The 18,576-nt window shown below is 39.2% G+C and overlaps 1 protein-coding gene across 1 annotated transcript in view; it reads right to left on the reverse strand.

Moving 5' to 3' along the window:
• Positions 1 to 1,592: 1,592 nt before the first annotated feature.
• LOC126236279 (serine/threonine-protein kinase ATR) overlaps positions 1,593 to 18,576 on the reverse strand; it is a 391,469-nt gene continuing 374,485 nt past the window's right edge. Inside the window, exons 41-43 of the mRNA XM_049945439.1 lie at positions 18,203 to 18,356; positions 15,749 to 15,988; positions 1,593 to 1,953 (exon numbers count right to left, since the gene is read on the reverse strand). Of these exons, the coding sequence (XP_049801396.1) occupies positions 1,780 to 1,953; positions 15,749 to 15,988; positions 18,203 to 18,356 (568 nt within the window). The 3' untranslated portion in view covers positions 1,593 to 1,779. The remainder of the gene's footprint in view (positions 1,954 to 15,748; positions 15,989 to 18,202; positions 18,357 to 18,576) is intronic.

Consider the following 18,576-nt stretch of genomic DNA (forward strand, 5'->3'; position numbering starts at 1 on the left):
TTGTGATGACAACTGCATACTGATATTCGCAATCCTATTGTTATTAGCAAAGTTTACTGCTGATCTTGTCTAACCTTAATCTAATATGACTTGTTGTTTGGAAGTGAGTCAACAACAATTGTGTCGTTACACTTTGTGGCCCTTCAATGGCATCTGCTACCTCAAGTAGCAACAGATTAGCTTCTATCCCACCAATCCCCTGATATGCAACAGGTTTTCATATGACATGGTGCTGAGGCGTTGCACCACATTTAACTATACCTAAGTGGAGACTAAAATCAAATGCCAATGACCTAAGGACATCAATATTTGAGCAATGTAGTTATACCAGTCAAGTTTGAGAATGGATTGACTTCCTTTCCTTTTCCCATGATGATGCTGAAATTAAAATTGTCCCAATGAAACATTACTTAGACCGGTATTACACTATCAAATTTCTCTGTCCAATATCTTTGTCAAAGAAATTTGATGGTGTTATAGGGAACTTTGTCAAATGTCATCAAATATTTGATCAAATCTAGGGCCTCTGTAGATTTGATCAAAGAAATCGCTTGTCTTCTGTTCATTGCAATGTGACATGTTACCACATGGTGCGCTAGCATCGCTGCAGCATTCTGTCATCTGTAGTATTTTTATAAACATTGCCGGTAAATATAATTGGTGTGTACCGACAACTACAAAATTAATAGAGATGTATGAAGCTGATGAGACACTTTACAATGTGAGGCAGCCTGAATACAAAAATAGATTAAGAAGATTGGAGACCTGACCTAACCTAACCCAACTCTCTCTTGTAGCAAGGAATTGGAGTGTTACAGTGAGCCTGTCTTCTGCAGATATAGCAGTTCTTAATTGAGTATTGTGCTTTGTGATACGAGGATACACTTAACTGAGCATGTACAGAAATGTATGCTCGCCTATTCTTAAGTAACTGATGTACGACTTGACATCCTCCACTATAAGCTCACGTAACAAGTTTTGTTGAAAGCTTTTATCATGTAGTCATAAAACCCACGGCTTCACCCCAGGTACGTTTCCCTTTTTTCCCCCCGCTTCTCTTCTGCATGTGCACACAGTGCAATTGTGGTACATGCAACTGCTACAGTTAATAGCAAGTTATTGTTGTCAGCCATCTTGAACTTTGATGAAAAATATGATGACAGTGTAATACCGCTTTTTAGCGCCACGTCAGAGAGCTTTGTCAAATATATTTGACAAATATTTGATCACAACTTTGATCAAATCTTTGACAAAGAAATTTGATAGTGTAATACTGGTCTTAGATGTTTGAGGCTATGCAGACTGATTTCCTAACTGTTTCAATCAGTGTATAAAGCTGTAGGATCTCTTTTACACTAATATTTCACTAGTAGCACAAGATTCTCTCTTCCCAAATATTAGCAGAAAATTTTAATAACATATAATGAATTAATAATGCATAGTAGTATTTAACGATCTGCATTCTTATGAGACATCCACAATATCAAACAGAAAAAAAATATTTATTTTGGTATGTTACCCATCACTCGTTCGATGATAGTATGAAGTTGCCTCAGAGTAAATGCTAGGCAAATGGAATAGAAGGAAGGAAATAGATATAATTACTAGTTTAATACAAAATCATGTTGCTCTGTACAAAATTCTCAGTGTGAAACTTTTATACATAAACAAATAGCGTACATACAATACAAAATAATTTAAATTATCACAGCAGAGTAATGTTTCTTAAGAATACACAAGGAATGTTTTCCCTTCACTTGGACTTGAACTGTTTCCCTTTTATAGGTATGGCCCCCAGCCAATGTACATTCGACAGAGATTATCAATACTGGTTGCTTCCATAATGAGACTATTGGCTTGCCCTTCTACAGATAGTGGGAATGAGTATGGTTTGCTCACAGACCGCAACACCCCTTTCAAACGTTGCTCTATTCTTGCGAGATTTTGCACAGCCTGCAACAATGTAAGAAATAAACATCCCTGTAATAGCAAGTGGTGTACAGATAAAATACAAGTTTCCAATGCACAGTACCATCAATAATGTTAAAACAATAAATATTCTCCAACAGATGAGTCAAGCCATGAGGCTCACAAAGTAAATGCCCCCCCTCCCCCCAATCATTCAGCATTCAAAAGGAACTTTATAAATGAACTGCCTACAAGAGATATAGTGTTGAAATAAAATGAAAAACTACAGAAAAATTGAACATTAAGTAACACACCATGCTATTTGCTATGATTCACAGAAGCCATAAAATTACCACAATTCAACTTGCGTTCTCATTTACTTTTTGTGATATAGTAATTACATGTCATGTGTGTCCAGAGAAATTTATCAAAGAGGGGGCAAGATAATAAAATTGCCATATTTGATATCACTGATTTGGTGATTGTGATTACAGCCTAATACTAGAAGTAAATCTCACAGGACTTACTGAGCTAAACCTGACAGGACTTACTGCCTCTCGAGCAATTGACTGGTATACGTTCAATGTTTTTAAGGTAATGTGAAACACAAATGGTGAGCGAATTTCATTAATATATGCCAAGTTAATTTTTATATAATTAATAATAACATTTACAGCACTTGTTTATTCAATGAATGGATGTTACATTTTTTATTATTAAATTGAGGGTATCCAATGAGTTATTCACAAAAAATATTTTAAAGATTTACATATAATGTTAGATTCACACCGAAAATAAAAAATACAAACACAGGATCACTATGAAAATCCTCTAGGATAGCACCAAAAGTAGCCAAAAAATAATAAAAAAAGGCAAAATGTAGGGAAAAACAGTTATTCAAATAAATTTAGTGTGCTTACAACACTTCACATCTTACCACGTGTTTGGGTAATAACAGACTCTTATGCCATCTGTTGGTGTTGTGGTAGAAACTGCAGACAGTGCTGAATTCCTTCAAAATACTAGTAGTACCTGAGTTTTGGCACCAAAATTCACGCAAATTCAACACAGTAACTTTCAGCACACACACTTATTCACAGCGTCCATTACAGATTCAGTTACAATTATATAAACACACACTGCCGAGAGCAGCACGGTCTACAGTTTTCTATATAACACCAACAGATGACATAAGAGTCTACGCCATGTTAACGTATATATTGCATTACTTTCATTCCTCCTATTATTTAATAATAATGAAGATAATTTAAGTGGAACTAAATGTGTTTTTAAATTTACAATTTTTGATTGTTTGGGTAAAGTGCATCCCAGAGCCATTAACAGACAAAATAAATATCACCAACCCCATAAAATTACTCTGGAACTGGTCAGACAAATTAATTTAACAGCTGAGGACTGAAACATAGCGTTCCTCGTCTTTCCTTGTTTGACACATTACAGTGCAGCAATGCCAAATGGATTACAGGATTCATAACTCTATGACTGCATGTTGTACCACGTGTCTGAGAAGGTCCCTGTTCCCAGAGAGGATATATTTTCTGCCTTGAAATTTTACACTTGCTTCTTCTTTTCCCAATTGCCACATTTGGATCAATACATGAACACACTTACGGTATAGCATGACCCTCTTCTTCAGAGCCCACAATAACTTTGCCATGTAAAACAGAATGTAAACTGAGAAAGCCATCACGGGTCCTCTTTTCACATGGGAAAATGGTAAACTACCACTGTGACTACGCAGCATGGGGACGGGGTGTCCTGGTGGGAAATGGGGATGGATGTCGACGAAGTGCAGGTGGTGCAGAGGAAGGGAAACATTTGAAACTTATGTTAGCAGCTGTGTGAATGTTCAATAAATGGGATGGGGAGGGGACGGGGGGAGCCAAAGTGTTGTGTAGTAATAGACATTAAGTGCCTATGGAGCAATGGAATGGTGCAGAGCATGTGGTCATTGTGAGTGTGTATTACCTACATGGTGACAGTGTGACAGTAACGCAACATGTGTTTTGGTGCCGCTACCGAGATATTGTTTTCGATTCTTTCAGGAATATGACTGCCAGGTTTCACAGCAAACCAATAGAGTTTTTCCTGAAGAAGTTCAATAAAGCTCACGTTGGACCTTTGAGGAGACCATTGCAGCAAAGTGTTTCTTTAAAAGACTTGTTTTGCAAATAAGAGATTTGTTATGCTGAGAAAGAAAAGGTCAGGTTCCAAACTGTTGCTCCAGTGTGAACAAAATATTTTCATAATCACATGCTTATCATTTTATTATCAACTATACTAATTACATGAAATGATACAAAAAAAAAAAAAAAAAAAAAAAAATAGGTGCTGACCGCGACACCACCACCACTACCACCACATGTCACTCTCTCCACAATGTATTTAGGTAAACATCATTTGCCAGTCATATGTCACCTTGACATATAGCCATCTGTATAGCACACTACACACAGTGACCAATCAGTTCATAAAATCTTCTTCCATTGCACCAATGGTAAATGATATTGTCATCTCAATCAGTGTAATGACACAGTTATTCTTCCTTCTATTTAATAAGATCAGGAATACTAAGTTTTATCACTCCTCAACACATCATTGTTTTACAGACTATGTACCATATTTACCCAACCACAATGTGAGTTCTTTCCTAAATTCATCATTCAAAAAATACAGGGTTGTCTTGCATTCACAGATTAAACTATTAATGGTGAGATCAATGATTTTATAAAGTGTAATAGATTAATATAGTACTCATATTACATTTACAGATAAAGCTTTGGCAACTGAGGTCATGTACAGATTTAATTTCAAGATTTTGTAAGGGTTGGAGGGGGAACAGTGACACCAACTTGACTGAATACAAGACCAAATGTGGAGAGGAGAGTTGTGAGCAGGCAGAAATTTTCACTGTGTTGTCAACTATGCGAATGTATATCACTTGTCTTGGCTTTTTAAGAACATCTACCATGTTGAAACTGCAGTTCGTCTGAATCTACCTCTAGCTGGAACTGCACCGATTTTGAAACTATACCATTATGCACATTTCTACAGGAGACAGATTAATGCTTTAAAAATATGTTTGCACAAAAGACTTGAAATGTAACATAACAAATGAAAAATGAGCTTCAACAATGCTGCTAAAGCTGCTACTGATCTACAGCACTGTTGATTTCCAATTTGGCTATAGTGTTAATCTGAAGTGGTATGATTTCTACCGATTCAGATATGTAGAAATGAGAAAATATAGAGTTATTGTCATTCAATTTGCTGATATTGCCAGTGCTGTAAGAATTGTAACTTGTAGCAATTGATAATGGATGCAAATTACAGCTGTGCCTCTCAAAAAAGGTGGATCTATGAGTCCGCTGTTCACAATTGGTTCTCACAGACAGTACGACACTACTTTTAAGTTAATGGTGATTCATAAAGCAGAGCCCACAAACAACTGTGCAGCAGGAAGAAAATTTGGTGTCATAGAAGTGAATGTTTGTAGATGGCGTGATATTAAGAATACATTAACAAATGCCACTTTTACATGCCAAATTTTAGGGGATCTACGCAGGGAAGGTTTCACAAACTGGAGCAGCAGGTTGTTCAGGAGGTGCAAGAGAAATGGAATGATGGCTTTCCGATTACTTGACAAATGATATAAAAGAAGGTCTTGGAGATAAAGAGAAATTTTCCAACTGCATGTATTGAGGAATTTGAAGTCATATTGGTGCTTAACTCTACATCCACCACACACAGGTAGAAGTTGCATGAACATTTTTCTTTTATTAAAAAATCATAATCCCTCTGAGTTTATGGGCCTTTTTCTATTTGTCTTTCACCTTATAAAGTACAATCCATACAATTCTATGATTAAAATTTTAAAAATTGCAAATAAAAAATACAAATTTTATGCCCAAGGGCACATTTTGCCCTGGGATGGTACTGTAAGTGACCATAATTTTACTGTCTTCCTTACAACCACTTAGCACAGACAAATATTGTCCATACATACTTCTTTTATTAAATTTCATTTGGCAACCTTGAATGTGAGTTTCGCAGTGTCTTGTTGAGTGTTTAATTGTTGAACAAATGTCTTTCTTGTAAAGTAGATCTTCTAAAATGAATTATCAGATTTCAATGATTTTGAGTCAGATCACACAGAAGTAGAAGAGCATTCAAATGAAGAAGCAGAGAACACTAAAGGAACAAACATGTTACAAATTCTGGTATGGTGTATCTTTCAGAAGCTCCAAGGCGTTGTAAAAGGAATTTTGCTGACATACTTCATGAACATCAGGGAATAACTACTGCTGGGAAAGAACAAATATACGTTAATCATTCAAGACATTTATCAATCCTGAAATAGTACAGAAAATTGACCACACAAATGTAGAAACTGAAAGAAAAAACGTATCTCCTGCTGGTGTTTCTGAAATATACGCTATGATGGGAATTTTAATTTTAATTGTAATTTAGTAGGACACTAATATTTCATTATCTGATTTATGGTCACATTTATTGGAAAGAGCCCATATATAGAGGAAGTATGAGTAAGAGAAGAGGATATCAGCTCTTGGCAATTCTTTGCTTTGATGATACATGCATCAGGGTAGAAAGATGTGTAAGTGACAAATTTGCACTGCTATGTGAAATACTTGATGAACTGAATGGAATATTCCGAAGGTACTTCAGAAGTGGATCTCACAATACAATTGATGAAATGCTATATCTTTCCAGAGGTAATTGTCCTTTCAAAATTTACCTCAAAGACAAACATGGAAAATATGGCATACTTGTTACAATTGTTAGTAGTGCAACTGAATGATACGTAATTTTTAAGTGTGTGCTGGAAAAGACATTAGACTTGCCTGTGAATGAGGTCCTCTTGAGATTGTGAAGAAACTCTTAAAGCTAATAAAGAATACAGACTAAAATACTACAACTGATCATTTTTACACTTCTGTGGAATTTGCACTGGTTGGGACACTCAAGTCGAACGGAAAACACATACTGGAAGAACTTAAGATGACAGCATGCAGACAGCTGCATTCCTCCAAATTTGCACTCACTGATACCTCTGTTAAGGAGCCTTCACTAACAATTCTCTCTCACATCACAAAAAAAGAAAAAAGAAAATCTGTTGCTGTTGCCAACAAAACATCATGATGCAGGAGCAGAATTTGATACACCAAAAATGAAAACCCATATTGACCTATACTATAATTCCAGTAAGGGATGAGTGGACGCCATAGATCAAAAGACTAGGACATACTCTACAAAAAGGGCTACGAGGAGATGTCCACTGTCAATATGCTACAGCCTACTTGTAAACTGCAGTAAACTCATATACACTGTTCAAGATGAATGTGCCTCAGTGGAACAAAGGGAAATCAAACTCCAAGAAACCAAGTCTCCAAGAATTATACCTTGAACTTTTGAAACCATATGTAGAAGAGCGATCCAAGAACTTGAAAGGACTGCAGTTGCCTATCATTCGTGCAATGGGAGATATCCTTGGAAAGAAACAATAGATAACCAAATTTGCTGAAAATGAGAAACCAACTAGGAAAGCAAGATGCTACATGTGCTTGAAGAATGCGTGTAGAGCCTGAGACAACAAACAACATGAAAACCAAATTAACATGTGGAAGCTGCAGTCTCAATCAGTGTAAGTGTCATTCGGAATTAACCATTTTTTTGTGCAGGAGGTAAATGTCATCCACGAATGACAGTACTCTCTCCAAGTGAAGAGTATTTTTTGAATGGTTTCATTGTGCCATAACCTATATTTTTGCAAGTGTTTTTATTTCTGTTTTTGAGGCTTTCCATCAAGGAGAAAACTGTATTATTCAGTTATTCCTGTATTCAAGTACAGACTTCATGTTTATAGTTTATACAAACTTTCATTCTCCAAGATTTGACCACTTTTGCTTGTTATATTCACCCGCTGTGTTCAAAAAATTAAGTTTTTAGCTATGTTGCATTAGTTCCTGTTAAACTGATCTCACATTGGAAACACAATTACTTATAATAAATATATATTACAGGATTTACAACTTATTGTAACAAAGGCAAAATTTGCCCTCGGCTGGTGGTCCGTGTAACCTATAATATGTTGGTGCTCCTAAGTTTAAGGAAAAGGAAGAGAGCAGGGCTTATGTTATAACCCAGAACAACGCTAGCTCAGAGACTCCCTACAGTGTTTGATGAAGAACAGTTTGCCTCCCAGCATTTCATCAGTAACACCACCCAACCTCTGATTCTTTAAGGAACTAAACTCCCATATTTATGCTGTCACTTCTCCTGAAGTACATGTTGTACAATGATATCACTTTTCCAGTACACTCAGTGGTGTATGTGGATACTCTCTGTAAAATGTGTTGTGAACAGATTCAGCAGTAAGGAAGTAATAAGTTAAAAAGGCGTGCCTGATGTTGAAGTTTTAACTGCTTGAACAATGAAAATGTAGTAGTAGTTTCAAAAAGATTTGAAATAATGTGTAAAGTTTGCTAGAAGTTGCTAAGTGTTCTCATTCACAAATACAAGGTGAATACAGTCTGCACAATCTGCGCACTGTGAGTTACGCTGCCTCAAGTTTCTAACTTTTATACTTCACTCATTATGTTAAACCTTTAGTGTAAGATTACACAGTAAAACTTCATTTATAAAACATCCACAGTGTGCACAAGTTATGATGCAGAGTTTCAGAGTGGGTTGAGGGCAAGTGGATTGGTAAGGCCGATATTAGACTATAATAAAATTTGATAGTGTAATAAGGAACTTTGTCAAAGTTAGGCATTAGTCAAATTTTCTTCGATCAAACCTAGCTCCTCGTCTTACGTAGATTTGATCAAAGGAAGCATCCGTCTTATGTTTACTGCATGGAGAAATTAAGAGCTTGGAGTGCTAGCATTGCTGCAGCTGTCCAACACACAATGTTTATCAATGACTCCTAAATTTATATGGTGCGTCACATATATAATGAAATTCATAGAAATATTTGAGGCAGATGAAGCACTGGGTAGCTTATGACATCCCTAATACAAAAGCAAAATAAAAAGTGAGAGCTATAAAAAAATTGCGGATGCTATTAGCCATGAAGTACGGCCAGGAAATACCCCCGAGAACATGAAGCAGAAAATCGACAACTTCTGTGGAAATAAAAATTTTACATGACCCCAGTATGTATTAAATTCATCTGCCTTCACATATTCCTCTTCCAGTGGGTTATAAATAGCTCCAAACGTTTCTGGCATTATTTTCATCAATGTGCACTGCAGCATTAGAGCGCTATACCAGTACTGTAAACTAGATTAGCTAGCAGTCGTTTAGTTTCACAGCTAACTAATAGAAGAAAATGACATGATTATTCGATAGGCCATACGACCAATCCTGATCAGACATCTGTTTCCTTCGGTAAACCATCAAATGCTACTGTTAACATGAAGGGTGTTAAAAATGTTGCTTCAAGTTCCGGCAATGAAATGGCTAGAATAACAGTAGTGTAAGGTGCACTAGCAGGTAGAATGAAGCAACACCCATATGCGATTCATCGCAAGGAAATGATGACGAAAACAAAGATGACGAAAAGAAAACTGCCTGCAAGACTTACTTTTTTATGCCAAGAACAGGGATGGATGATAAATGACCTGATGCTAGAATGGCCGAAGGCTGCTTGGAATAGAATACAGGCTGTTTGCTTCACTGAAGAAATTGTTGCTGCTCACCTATGGCGTTAAGGATGTGATACCAAAGAACAACACAGGCCTTTAAGGATTCCGGGTGGCATGACCTAACTTCAAGTAACTAACGTTGTTGTAAAAAGACTTTTTAAGGGTCATCTGTGAGAGATTTACAGCAAGCAGCTTCTTCACGGAGATTATGCCCTCACTACAGAGAGGAGTTAAAGAAACCCTCAATACCCATGCTGGACCAGTGGAACATTGCTGCATTGGGCAGAATCTCAAGGGAACCTATTATGAAAGGATTCAGAAAGTTCCGCGTATACCCAATGCTATGGATAGCTCAGAAGGTGACATACAGTGGGAGCTGTGTCAGAAGGAAGAAATGCCAGTGAGCTTTAACAAATGTAGATGATGGTACCAATGATGATGACTATATGACATTATTATTATTATTATTATTGTTAACAAACAATGGAAGATCCAGGATGGAATGAACAATATTATGAAAAGGATGGTTGCTGCTTACCATATAGTGGAGATGCTGAGTCGCAGATAGGCACAAAAAATGACTGTCAGAAAGTGAGCTTTCGGCCAACAAGGCCTTCATCATAAATAGGCAACAGACAAAGAAACGCGCACACACACACACACACACACACACACACACACACACACACACAGAGAGAGAGAGAGAGAGAGAGAGAGAGAGAGAGAGAGAGAGTCTCTGGCTGCTGAGGCCAGACTGCAAGCAGCAGCAGTGCATGATGGGAGAAGCAACCAGGTGGTGGTGGGGTAAGGAGGAGGCTGGGGAAGGGAGGGGGAGCGATAGTAGGGTAGGTGTAAGGGGCAGTAAAATGCTGCTTGTGGGAGCATACAGGGATGCGCTGCAGAGAGATAGGGCAGCTAGGTGCAGTCATGACATTAGACGGGGGGCAGGGGGATGGGTAGTGGAAAAGGAGACTAGTAGAAAGGTGGTGGGTGCATTGGTGGAATAGAGGGCTGTGTAGTGTTGGAATGGGAACAAGGAAGCAACTAGATGAGCCAGGACAATGACTATGAAGGATGGGGCCAGGATGGTTACAGGAACGTAGCATATAGTCCAGGAGAGTGCCCACCTGAGCAATTCAGAAAAGCTGATGTTGGTGAGAAGGATCCAGATGGCACAGGCTGTGAAGCAATATTGAAATTAAGAACGTTGTGTTGGGTGGAGTGCTCAGCAACTGGGTGGGCCAACTGTTTCTGAGTCACAATATGTCGGTGGCCATTCATTTGAACAGACAGCTTGTTAGTTTTTGGCCGATGTAGAACTACAGTGCAGTGGTTGCAGCTTAGCTTGTAGATCACATGACTGGTTTCACAGGTAGCTCTGGCTTCGATGGGATAGACGATGCTTGTGACCAGACTGGAGCAGGTGGTGGTGGGAGGATATATGGAACAGGTCTTGCATCTAGGTCTATTACACGGATATGAGCCATGTGGTAAGGGGGCTGGGAGCAGGGGTTGTGTAGAGATGGACGAGGACACTATTTAGGTTCAGTGGGTGGTAGAATACCACTGTGAGAGGGGTGGGAAGGATAGTGGGTAGGACATCCCTCATTTCAGGGCATGGCAAGAGGTAGTCGAAACCCTGGAGGAGAATGTAATTCAGTTGCCCCAGTCCTGGATGGTATTAAGTTACAAGGGGAATGCACCTCTGCAGCTGAACGATGGGATTCTGGGAGGTGTTGGGTGACTGGTGAGAGAAGGCATGGGGGATCTGTTTTCGTACAAAGTTGGAAGGGTAATCTCGGTCTGTGAAGGCCTTGGCATATTTCAAGAGGGACTGCTCATCACTAGAGATGTGACAGCCCCGGGTAGCTAGGCTGTATGGAAGGGACATTTTGGTACGTTTGGAGTCCGTCAGGCATTGGGCAATGTCAGTTAAGGCCATGTGCATTAGGGATGTTAGTGTAAAGGGAGGTTGCATCAATAATGATGAGAAGGGTCCATGTGGTAAAGGAACAGAAACTGTGAAGAGTCGGTGGAGGAAATGGCTCATATACTTCATACATGATGGTAGATTGCGGGTAATAGGCTGAAGGTGTTGGTCTACAAGAGCACAGATTCTCTCAGAGGGGGCACAGTAACTGGCCACAATGAGGCCTGGGTGGTTAGGTGTATGTACTTTGGGAAGCATGTAGAAGTTCAGGAAAGGTAGGGCTAAGTAGAGAGACAGACTAAGGGAGAGGTTTTGGGGTGGGCCTAAGGGTTTGAGGAGAGACTGGAGATCCTGCTGGACTTCTGGAATGGGGTCACTGTGCCAGGGTTTGTAGGTGGATGAACCTGAAAGCTGGCAGAGTCCTTCTGCGAGGTAATCCCTGCAGTTCAAAACACAGTGGTGGAGCCTTTGTCAGGCGGTAGGATTATAAGGTTGGTCTCAGTGTTTAGGTGGTGGATTGGGGTTCTTTCTCTGGATGTAAGGATGGTTTGCATGTTGAGGGATTTAGGGAAAGATCATACGGCAAGGTTCATGGCTAACAATTTCTGGAAGTTGTTGCTTGGCTCATAGAAACCCCTCAAAATGCCTTACTATCAAATTACCCATCCCTGACTGCCACCCATTCTTCCACAATGCTCTCCATCTGTTCAGATTCCGCCAGTCCTTAACCCTCACCAATGTAGCGCTGCAAAATCATATCAATCAGGCCCAACATTCCTTGCAATACCTCATCTACATCCACAAAATTCTCTTGTTATACAATCCCAAATACCTGGATGTCACATCACACACAAACACTTGCCCTCCAGAAACTAGAGAAACATGCACAGTACCACCTCAAAAAAACTTTCCAGCCTGTTCACTTCCAACTCCCACCTCGAACTACCACTATCCACAACATCTACAACAATCTCCTAAACTACCCCACATCCCCTCATAGCTGACAAACCCTGGCTTGCAGACCATCTACATTTACCCCACCTTTAAAACCTCCTTGCCACCACTATACAGAATCCGGAACCCTAAACAAACCGGAAAGACAGTCATGAACCTTTCCTCCAAAAGCCTTAGCCCTGCAGAACTATCAGTTCCTTACACAGGCCTCACTTTTGCCCCACTCCAAAATTCAATCAAGCAGGGCAAGTCAAAGACCTCCTCTCTTTCCTCCGGTCCCAACAGCAGAAACTCTTTTTCGCCACCAATCATACCAATCTGACTCAACCAAAAACCAGTGTTGAACCCTGCCTGACACAGTTCACTACTCCACTCAACATGATCCACCACCACTTCCACCAAATCACCCCCTGTCAACTTTCCAGAATTTCTTAACCTTGAACCTTGTCTCAACACCATTCCCCAAATCCCTCAACATGCAAACTAACCTTGCATCCACAGAAAGAACCCCAATACACCACCTAAAAACTGATCCCGACGTAATCTTACCTGCTGACAAAGGCTCCACCACTGCTATTTTGAATCACAAGAATTACCTAACAGAAGGAATCTGCCAGCTGTCAGATTCATCCACCTACAAACCATGCTACAGTGACCCCATTCCAGAAATCCAGCAGGATCTCCAGTCTCTCCTCAAATCCTTAGGCCCATCCCAGAACCTCTCCCCAGAGTCCATCTCTCTCCTCACCCCTACCACTCCCTACACTCCTACCTTTTACATGCTTCGTAAAGTCCACAAACCAATCCACCCAGGACACCCCATTATGGCCAGTTACTGTGCCCCACTGAAAGAATTTCTGCTCTTGTAGACAAACACCTTCAGCCTATTACCCACAACCTACCCTCCTGTATAAAAGATACTCCTTTACCACATGATGCCCTGCTTGTCACTACTGATGCAATCTCCCTTAACACTAACATCCCTAATGCTCATGGCCTTACCGCTACTGAGCACTACCTTCCCCAACACCCAACAGATTTCAAACCTATGACCTCCTCAACCTATGAGCTCCTTCCTAGTTACCATGACCAACCATATCCTCACCCACAATTACATCTCCTTCGAAGACATTACCTACAAATAAATCCAAGATATGGCTATGGGCACCTGCATGGCATCATCCTATACCAACCTATTCATGGGCCTCTGTTCATATCAAACCTATCAACCACTAACCACCAGCAATACCTCCACTTGGAAAGCTGCCACCCACTCCACACCAAGAAGCCCCTTCTATACAGCCTAGCCACCTGTGGCTGTGGTGATGAGTGATCCTTCTCAAATATACCAAGGATTTTACAGGGGCCTCCACAGACTGTAATTACCCTCTCAACCTTGCACAAAAACAGATCTCCCATACCTTATCTCTCCAGTCATCCATCACCTCCCAAAGTCCTACTGTATGGCCATAGAGGAGCATTCCTGTCATGACTCAGTACCAACCAGGACTGGATTAACTGAATCACATTCTCCTCCAGGGTTAACTACCTCTCGTCATGCCCTGAAACAGGGAATGTCCTACTTACCATCCTTCCCACCCATTCCACAGTGGTATTCCATTGTCCACCGTACCTACACAAAATCCTCATCCATCCCTGTACAACCACTTCTCTCAGCCCTTGCTCATAGCTCATACACATGTAATAGACGTCGATGCAAGACATGTCCCATGCACCCTCCCATCACCACCACCTACTCCAGTCCAGTCACAAACATCACCTATTCCAGCAAGGACTACCTGTAAAATCAATCATGTGATATACAAGATAAGTTTCAACCACTGTGTTGCATTCTACATGGGCATGACAACCAACAAGCTGTCTGTGCACATGAATGGCCACCGACATAGTGTAGCCAAGAAACTATCCTTTTCATAATAATAATAATAATACTAAAAATAGTAATATTATGGATTACTGGGTTAGATAGTAAGCACAAAAAAGAAAGTGAAAATATAAATTAATGTAAACCTTTTATTTTTGTTTGTTTTATTTCTTCTTGTACTATTAATATGTAAACAATCAATAAATGATAGAAGTTTTTAATACGTATAATGTCAACTTTTTGGAAGATATTTTATATCTATAAAACAGTTTCTAATTCTGTATAGTCAGAATACGTTACAAATGAGAATTCACAAGGGGCCTTTCGTGAAAAGGGATGGTCTTATATTCAAGTTCACATTAGAGTCAGGTAAATCAGCACTAGAGCAATGGAAGTCTTCTGTAGTGATGACAATCATGTCTGACACACAGTACACTTGAAGAGTTTAGTGATCTGTTTGACTCCTTGGTTCAATCAGAGTGTGTTTAGTTTTGAATCTTCCTACTATACAATTAAAAAAATTGCAAAAGTGATCAGAATTCCTGGCCACTACAATTATGTCTCAATCAAACTGATTCAATTCATCTTGTTGACTTATTTTGGGAAATATTGTGTACACCATTGTCTCATTAGACTTGTCTTTTTATACTTTCTGGTAACACTACACAACGTCTGCCTGCTTAGCTGAGTGATAACGTGTTTGCCTACAATGCAGCTGGCCCAGGTTCGATTCCCGGCCAGGTTGGAGATATTCTCCACTCGAGGACTGGGCGCTGTGTTGTCCTCATCCTTGTCTCATCATCACCAACGCACAAGTCACCCAATGTGGCGTCACCCGAAATAAGAGTTGCAAGCCAGTGGCCGAACTCCCCTGGATGGGGCCTCCCAGCTAACAATGCCACACAATCATTTCATTTCATTTACACTACGCAACGCAGCATGCAATTCATAGCGCCTCATGAGACTTCTGGTCACTGTTATTTTTACAATGTCTTACTTTCATTCTGGATAGGATACAAAGAAAGTTTTATCTGGTTTCCTAAGCAAAATATGAAGAGAGATATATGTAACATTTCTGCAAAATATGAATTCAATGGAGCAAATAAACTGACAAGAGACATATGAAGTTGAAAATATTGGCAGGAAAGAGAGAAAGGGCAACATGACAGGACACAGACATTCTGCCTGCGTGATTTTGCAAGATATGCAAAACAGTAACTTTCTGAAAAAATATTTAACTCAAATTAGCACTAACTTCAAAACTGTAAAATGAGACATTGTCTGTTCACATTTACAAGTGTACTACAAAATATACACAACAAGTGAGTAAACACATGACTAAATTAAGGTAGTCTAACATTACATAATAACAGTAATCATTACCCTTTCATTTGTCATTTCCTCATTTTTCTTCACTGAACTCTTGTTCTTCCATGAAATAATTGGATCATACACAAAAGGCCTCAAAACACACATTAGAGTGTCACTTTTTGTGCGCAGTAAGCGCAGCGTGATCTCACAGGCACGTCGAAATGGTCCTTCCACTCCTAATGGACCCATAGCTGAAACCATGTTGTGTGTCAAACGAAATGGTACTACCTCTGGACAATCGAAATTCTCACCCTGGAAGCAAAGCAATCCGACAGTTAGTTTTAAAGGTGAGTGTCAACAATGGAGAAATTTGTAGCTGCAAAAATGCACATATAAATACCAACACAACATTTCAGATCATTCATGAACGGGAACACTTACACAGCGGCCAGAGGCAGTGATCATGTATATGTAAGTTGTGCTTGTGTGAATGTGTGTGTTTTCTCTCTCCTACTTTAGAAGAAGGCCTTTTGGCTGAAAGCTCAAATGTACAGATGTCGTTTTGTTTTGCCTGCCTGTAACTCAATGTCTCCTCTGTACGGTGAGTAGCAATCTATCCTTTTCGTAATATTGTCATTACCAATAACTGTGAATGATACAGTTACATAAGGCACCACAGTGGACATCAAAGTCATCTTGAGCTATCCAGATCAAAGACACTGCTATTATTAATTATTAGCTGTAGAGAAGACACAGGTCTTTTGGAAAGATCACATGGAAAATAAAATTTATGTTTGAGTGAGGAGTGGGTTAGACTTAATGGGGCACCATCAGTGGAATAAAGACCACAGAGTATTGTCTGTCCTGTACCACAACAATCATGCAAACAATTGATCATTACTGCAGTGGTCTTCAGTCCACAGACTGCTCCATGCTACTCCATCCTGTGCAAGCTTCATCATCTCAGAATAGTTACTGCAACCTGCAACCATTTGAACCTACTTACTTTATTCATCTCTTGGCCTCCCTCTAAAATTTTTACTCACCATAATTCCCTCCATCACTAAATTGATGAACCCCTGATGTCTCAGAATGTGTCCTATCGATCGATCCCTTCTTTTAGTCAAATTTCTTTTCTCCCCAATTCTATCCAGTACCTTCTCATGATCTACCCATCTAATCTTCAGCATTTTTCTGTAGCACAACATTTCAAAAGTTTCTGTTCTCTTTTTGTCTGAACTGTTTATCATCCACATTTCACTTCCATGGCAGGCTGCACTCGAGAAATATACCTTCAGCAAAATCTCTCTTCTTGCCAATGGCACTCTACATTTTATATCCTCTATTCTGGCCATGATCAGTTATTTATTGCCCAAACTGCGAAATTCATCTACAACTTTTAGTGTCTCATCTCATAATCTAATTCCCTCAACATCACCTGATTTAGTTCAACTATGTTCCATTACTCTCGTTTCGCTTTTGTTCATGTTCATCTTACATCCTCCTTTCCAGACACTGTCCATTCCATTCAGTTGCTCACCCAAGTTCTTTGCTGTCTTTCATCATTACCTTGTTTAAAAACTATCCTGATCTTACTATGAAGAAGTTCAGAGAAACAACAATTCAATGGTTTAAACTAACTAATTCATGATTCATGCCGTGGCTCCCTTCATTATGTCTCCACTACAGTACTATTATACTATTATCTAATTAGACTCCATCTCTGTTGCTGTGTTGAGAATGATATAGGAAGAATAAAAGCAAGACAGATAATTTTTTCTTTCCTTTAATTCTGAAGTCATATCTGCTACTTTTTTCTTTTTGAAACTGTAGCAATTCTCTTGCCTTTCAGACTATCAGTACACTTAAGATACAGAAAAATGCCCAAATAAATTGGTTTACACAAAACTATGATTGCGAAATACTGATACTTTATTAATAGTAATTATGTAATGTGTGTGTTTGAAGGGCTATTCTGAGTAATTATTAAATACAGTCCTTAAATTCCATTTTCCTAAACCAGACTCCCACTTCCCAGAAGAAAAGGTGTAATGCTGCCAATATATGTCCTCCATCCCAAAATAATTCTCGTACTGCGAAAACGAATCCTGAAAGCTATATAAAATCTTTTCATTTCACAAACAACATTTCACTGAAGTTTTTACTAACATGATTATCATAGTGCAGCTAATGACTGACACCCCAATTTAGCCCTCTCCCAGTGTCACATCCAAATTCTATTTTAATATTGAAAAACAGTGTTGTCTACAATGAGTGGAATGCCAGTCTGCAATGGTAGAGCTTGGAAGGATGACAGAAACACTTGAAATCATTTTGTTATACACATACATATGTAAAATAATTAATGCTTCTCTTGTCATTCTTTCACTGTTCCTGTGTAAGTTTTCAATTTTATCTTTTAATCTGAAGTTTCCAAACAGCTGTAAATTCTGAGAGTTGAATAATTTGGGCACTTATACGTGTTTTTGTGTTACATCAAAAAAATGTTGTATAGCAGTCACAGACCTTGTTGAAAAGGCAGTTGAAATCTACATGGACAACTCCACCACTGCTACAGTCCAATAAAACATTTTCTCCATGCCGATCTCCAAGACCTAAAATGTATCCCACCATTGACATTACTGCGCAGGTACGGACATATGTTGTTCTTGCCTGGTACCTGGAACAAAATTGAAACTGAGGCAAAATAACAAAATATATGGAGCACATAAGTATGTAAGTTGTGGCAAATAAGACCCATTTAAACATTTTATAAGTTCACACACACACACACACACACACACACACACACACACACACACACACACACACACACAGTGCATAAACCACATGTTCACCTCCGTAGCAATGACAACCCATTCAGAAATTTCCATTACCAC

Source organism: Schistocerca nitens, chromosome 2 (assembly GCF_023898315.1).
Source record: "Schistocerca nitens isolate TAMUIC-IGC-003100 chromosome 2, iqSchNite1.1, whole genome shotgun sequence".
Taxonomy (NCBI): domain Eukaryota; kingdom Metazoa; phylum Arthropoda; class Insecta; order Orthoptera; family Acrididae; genus Schistocerca; species Schistocerca nitens.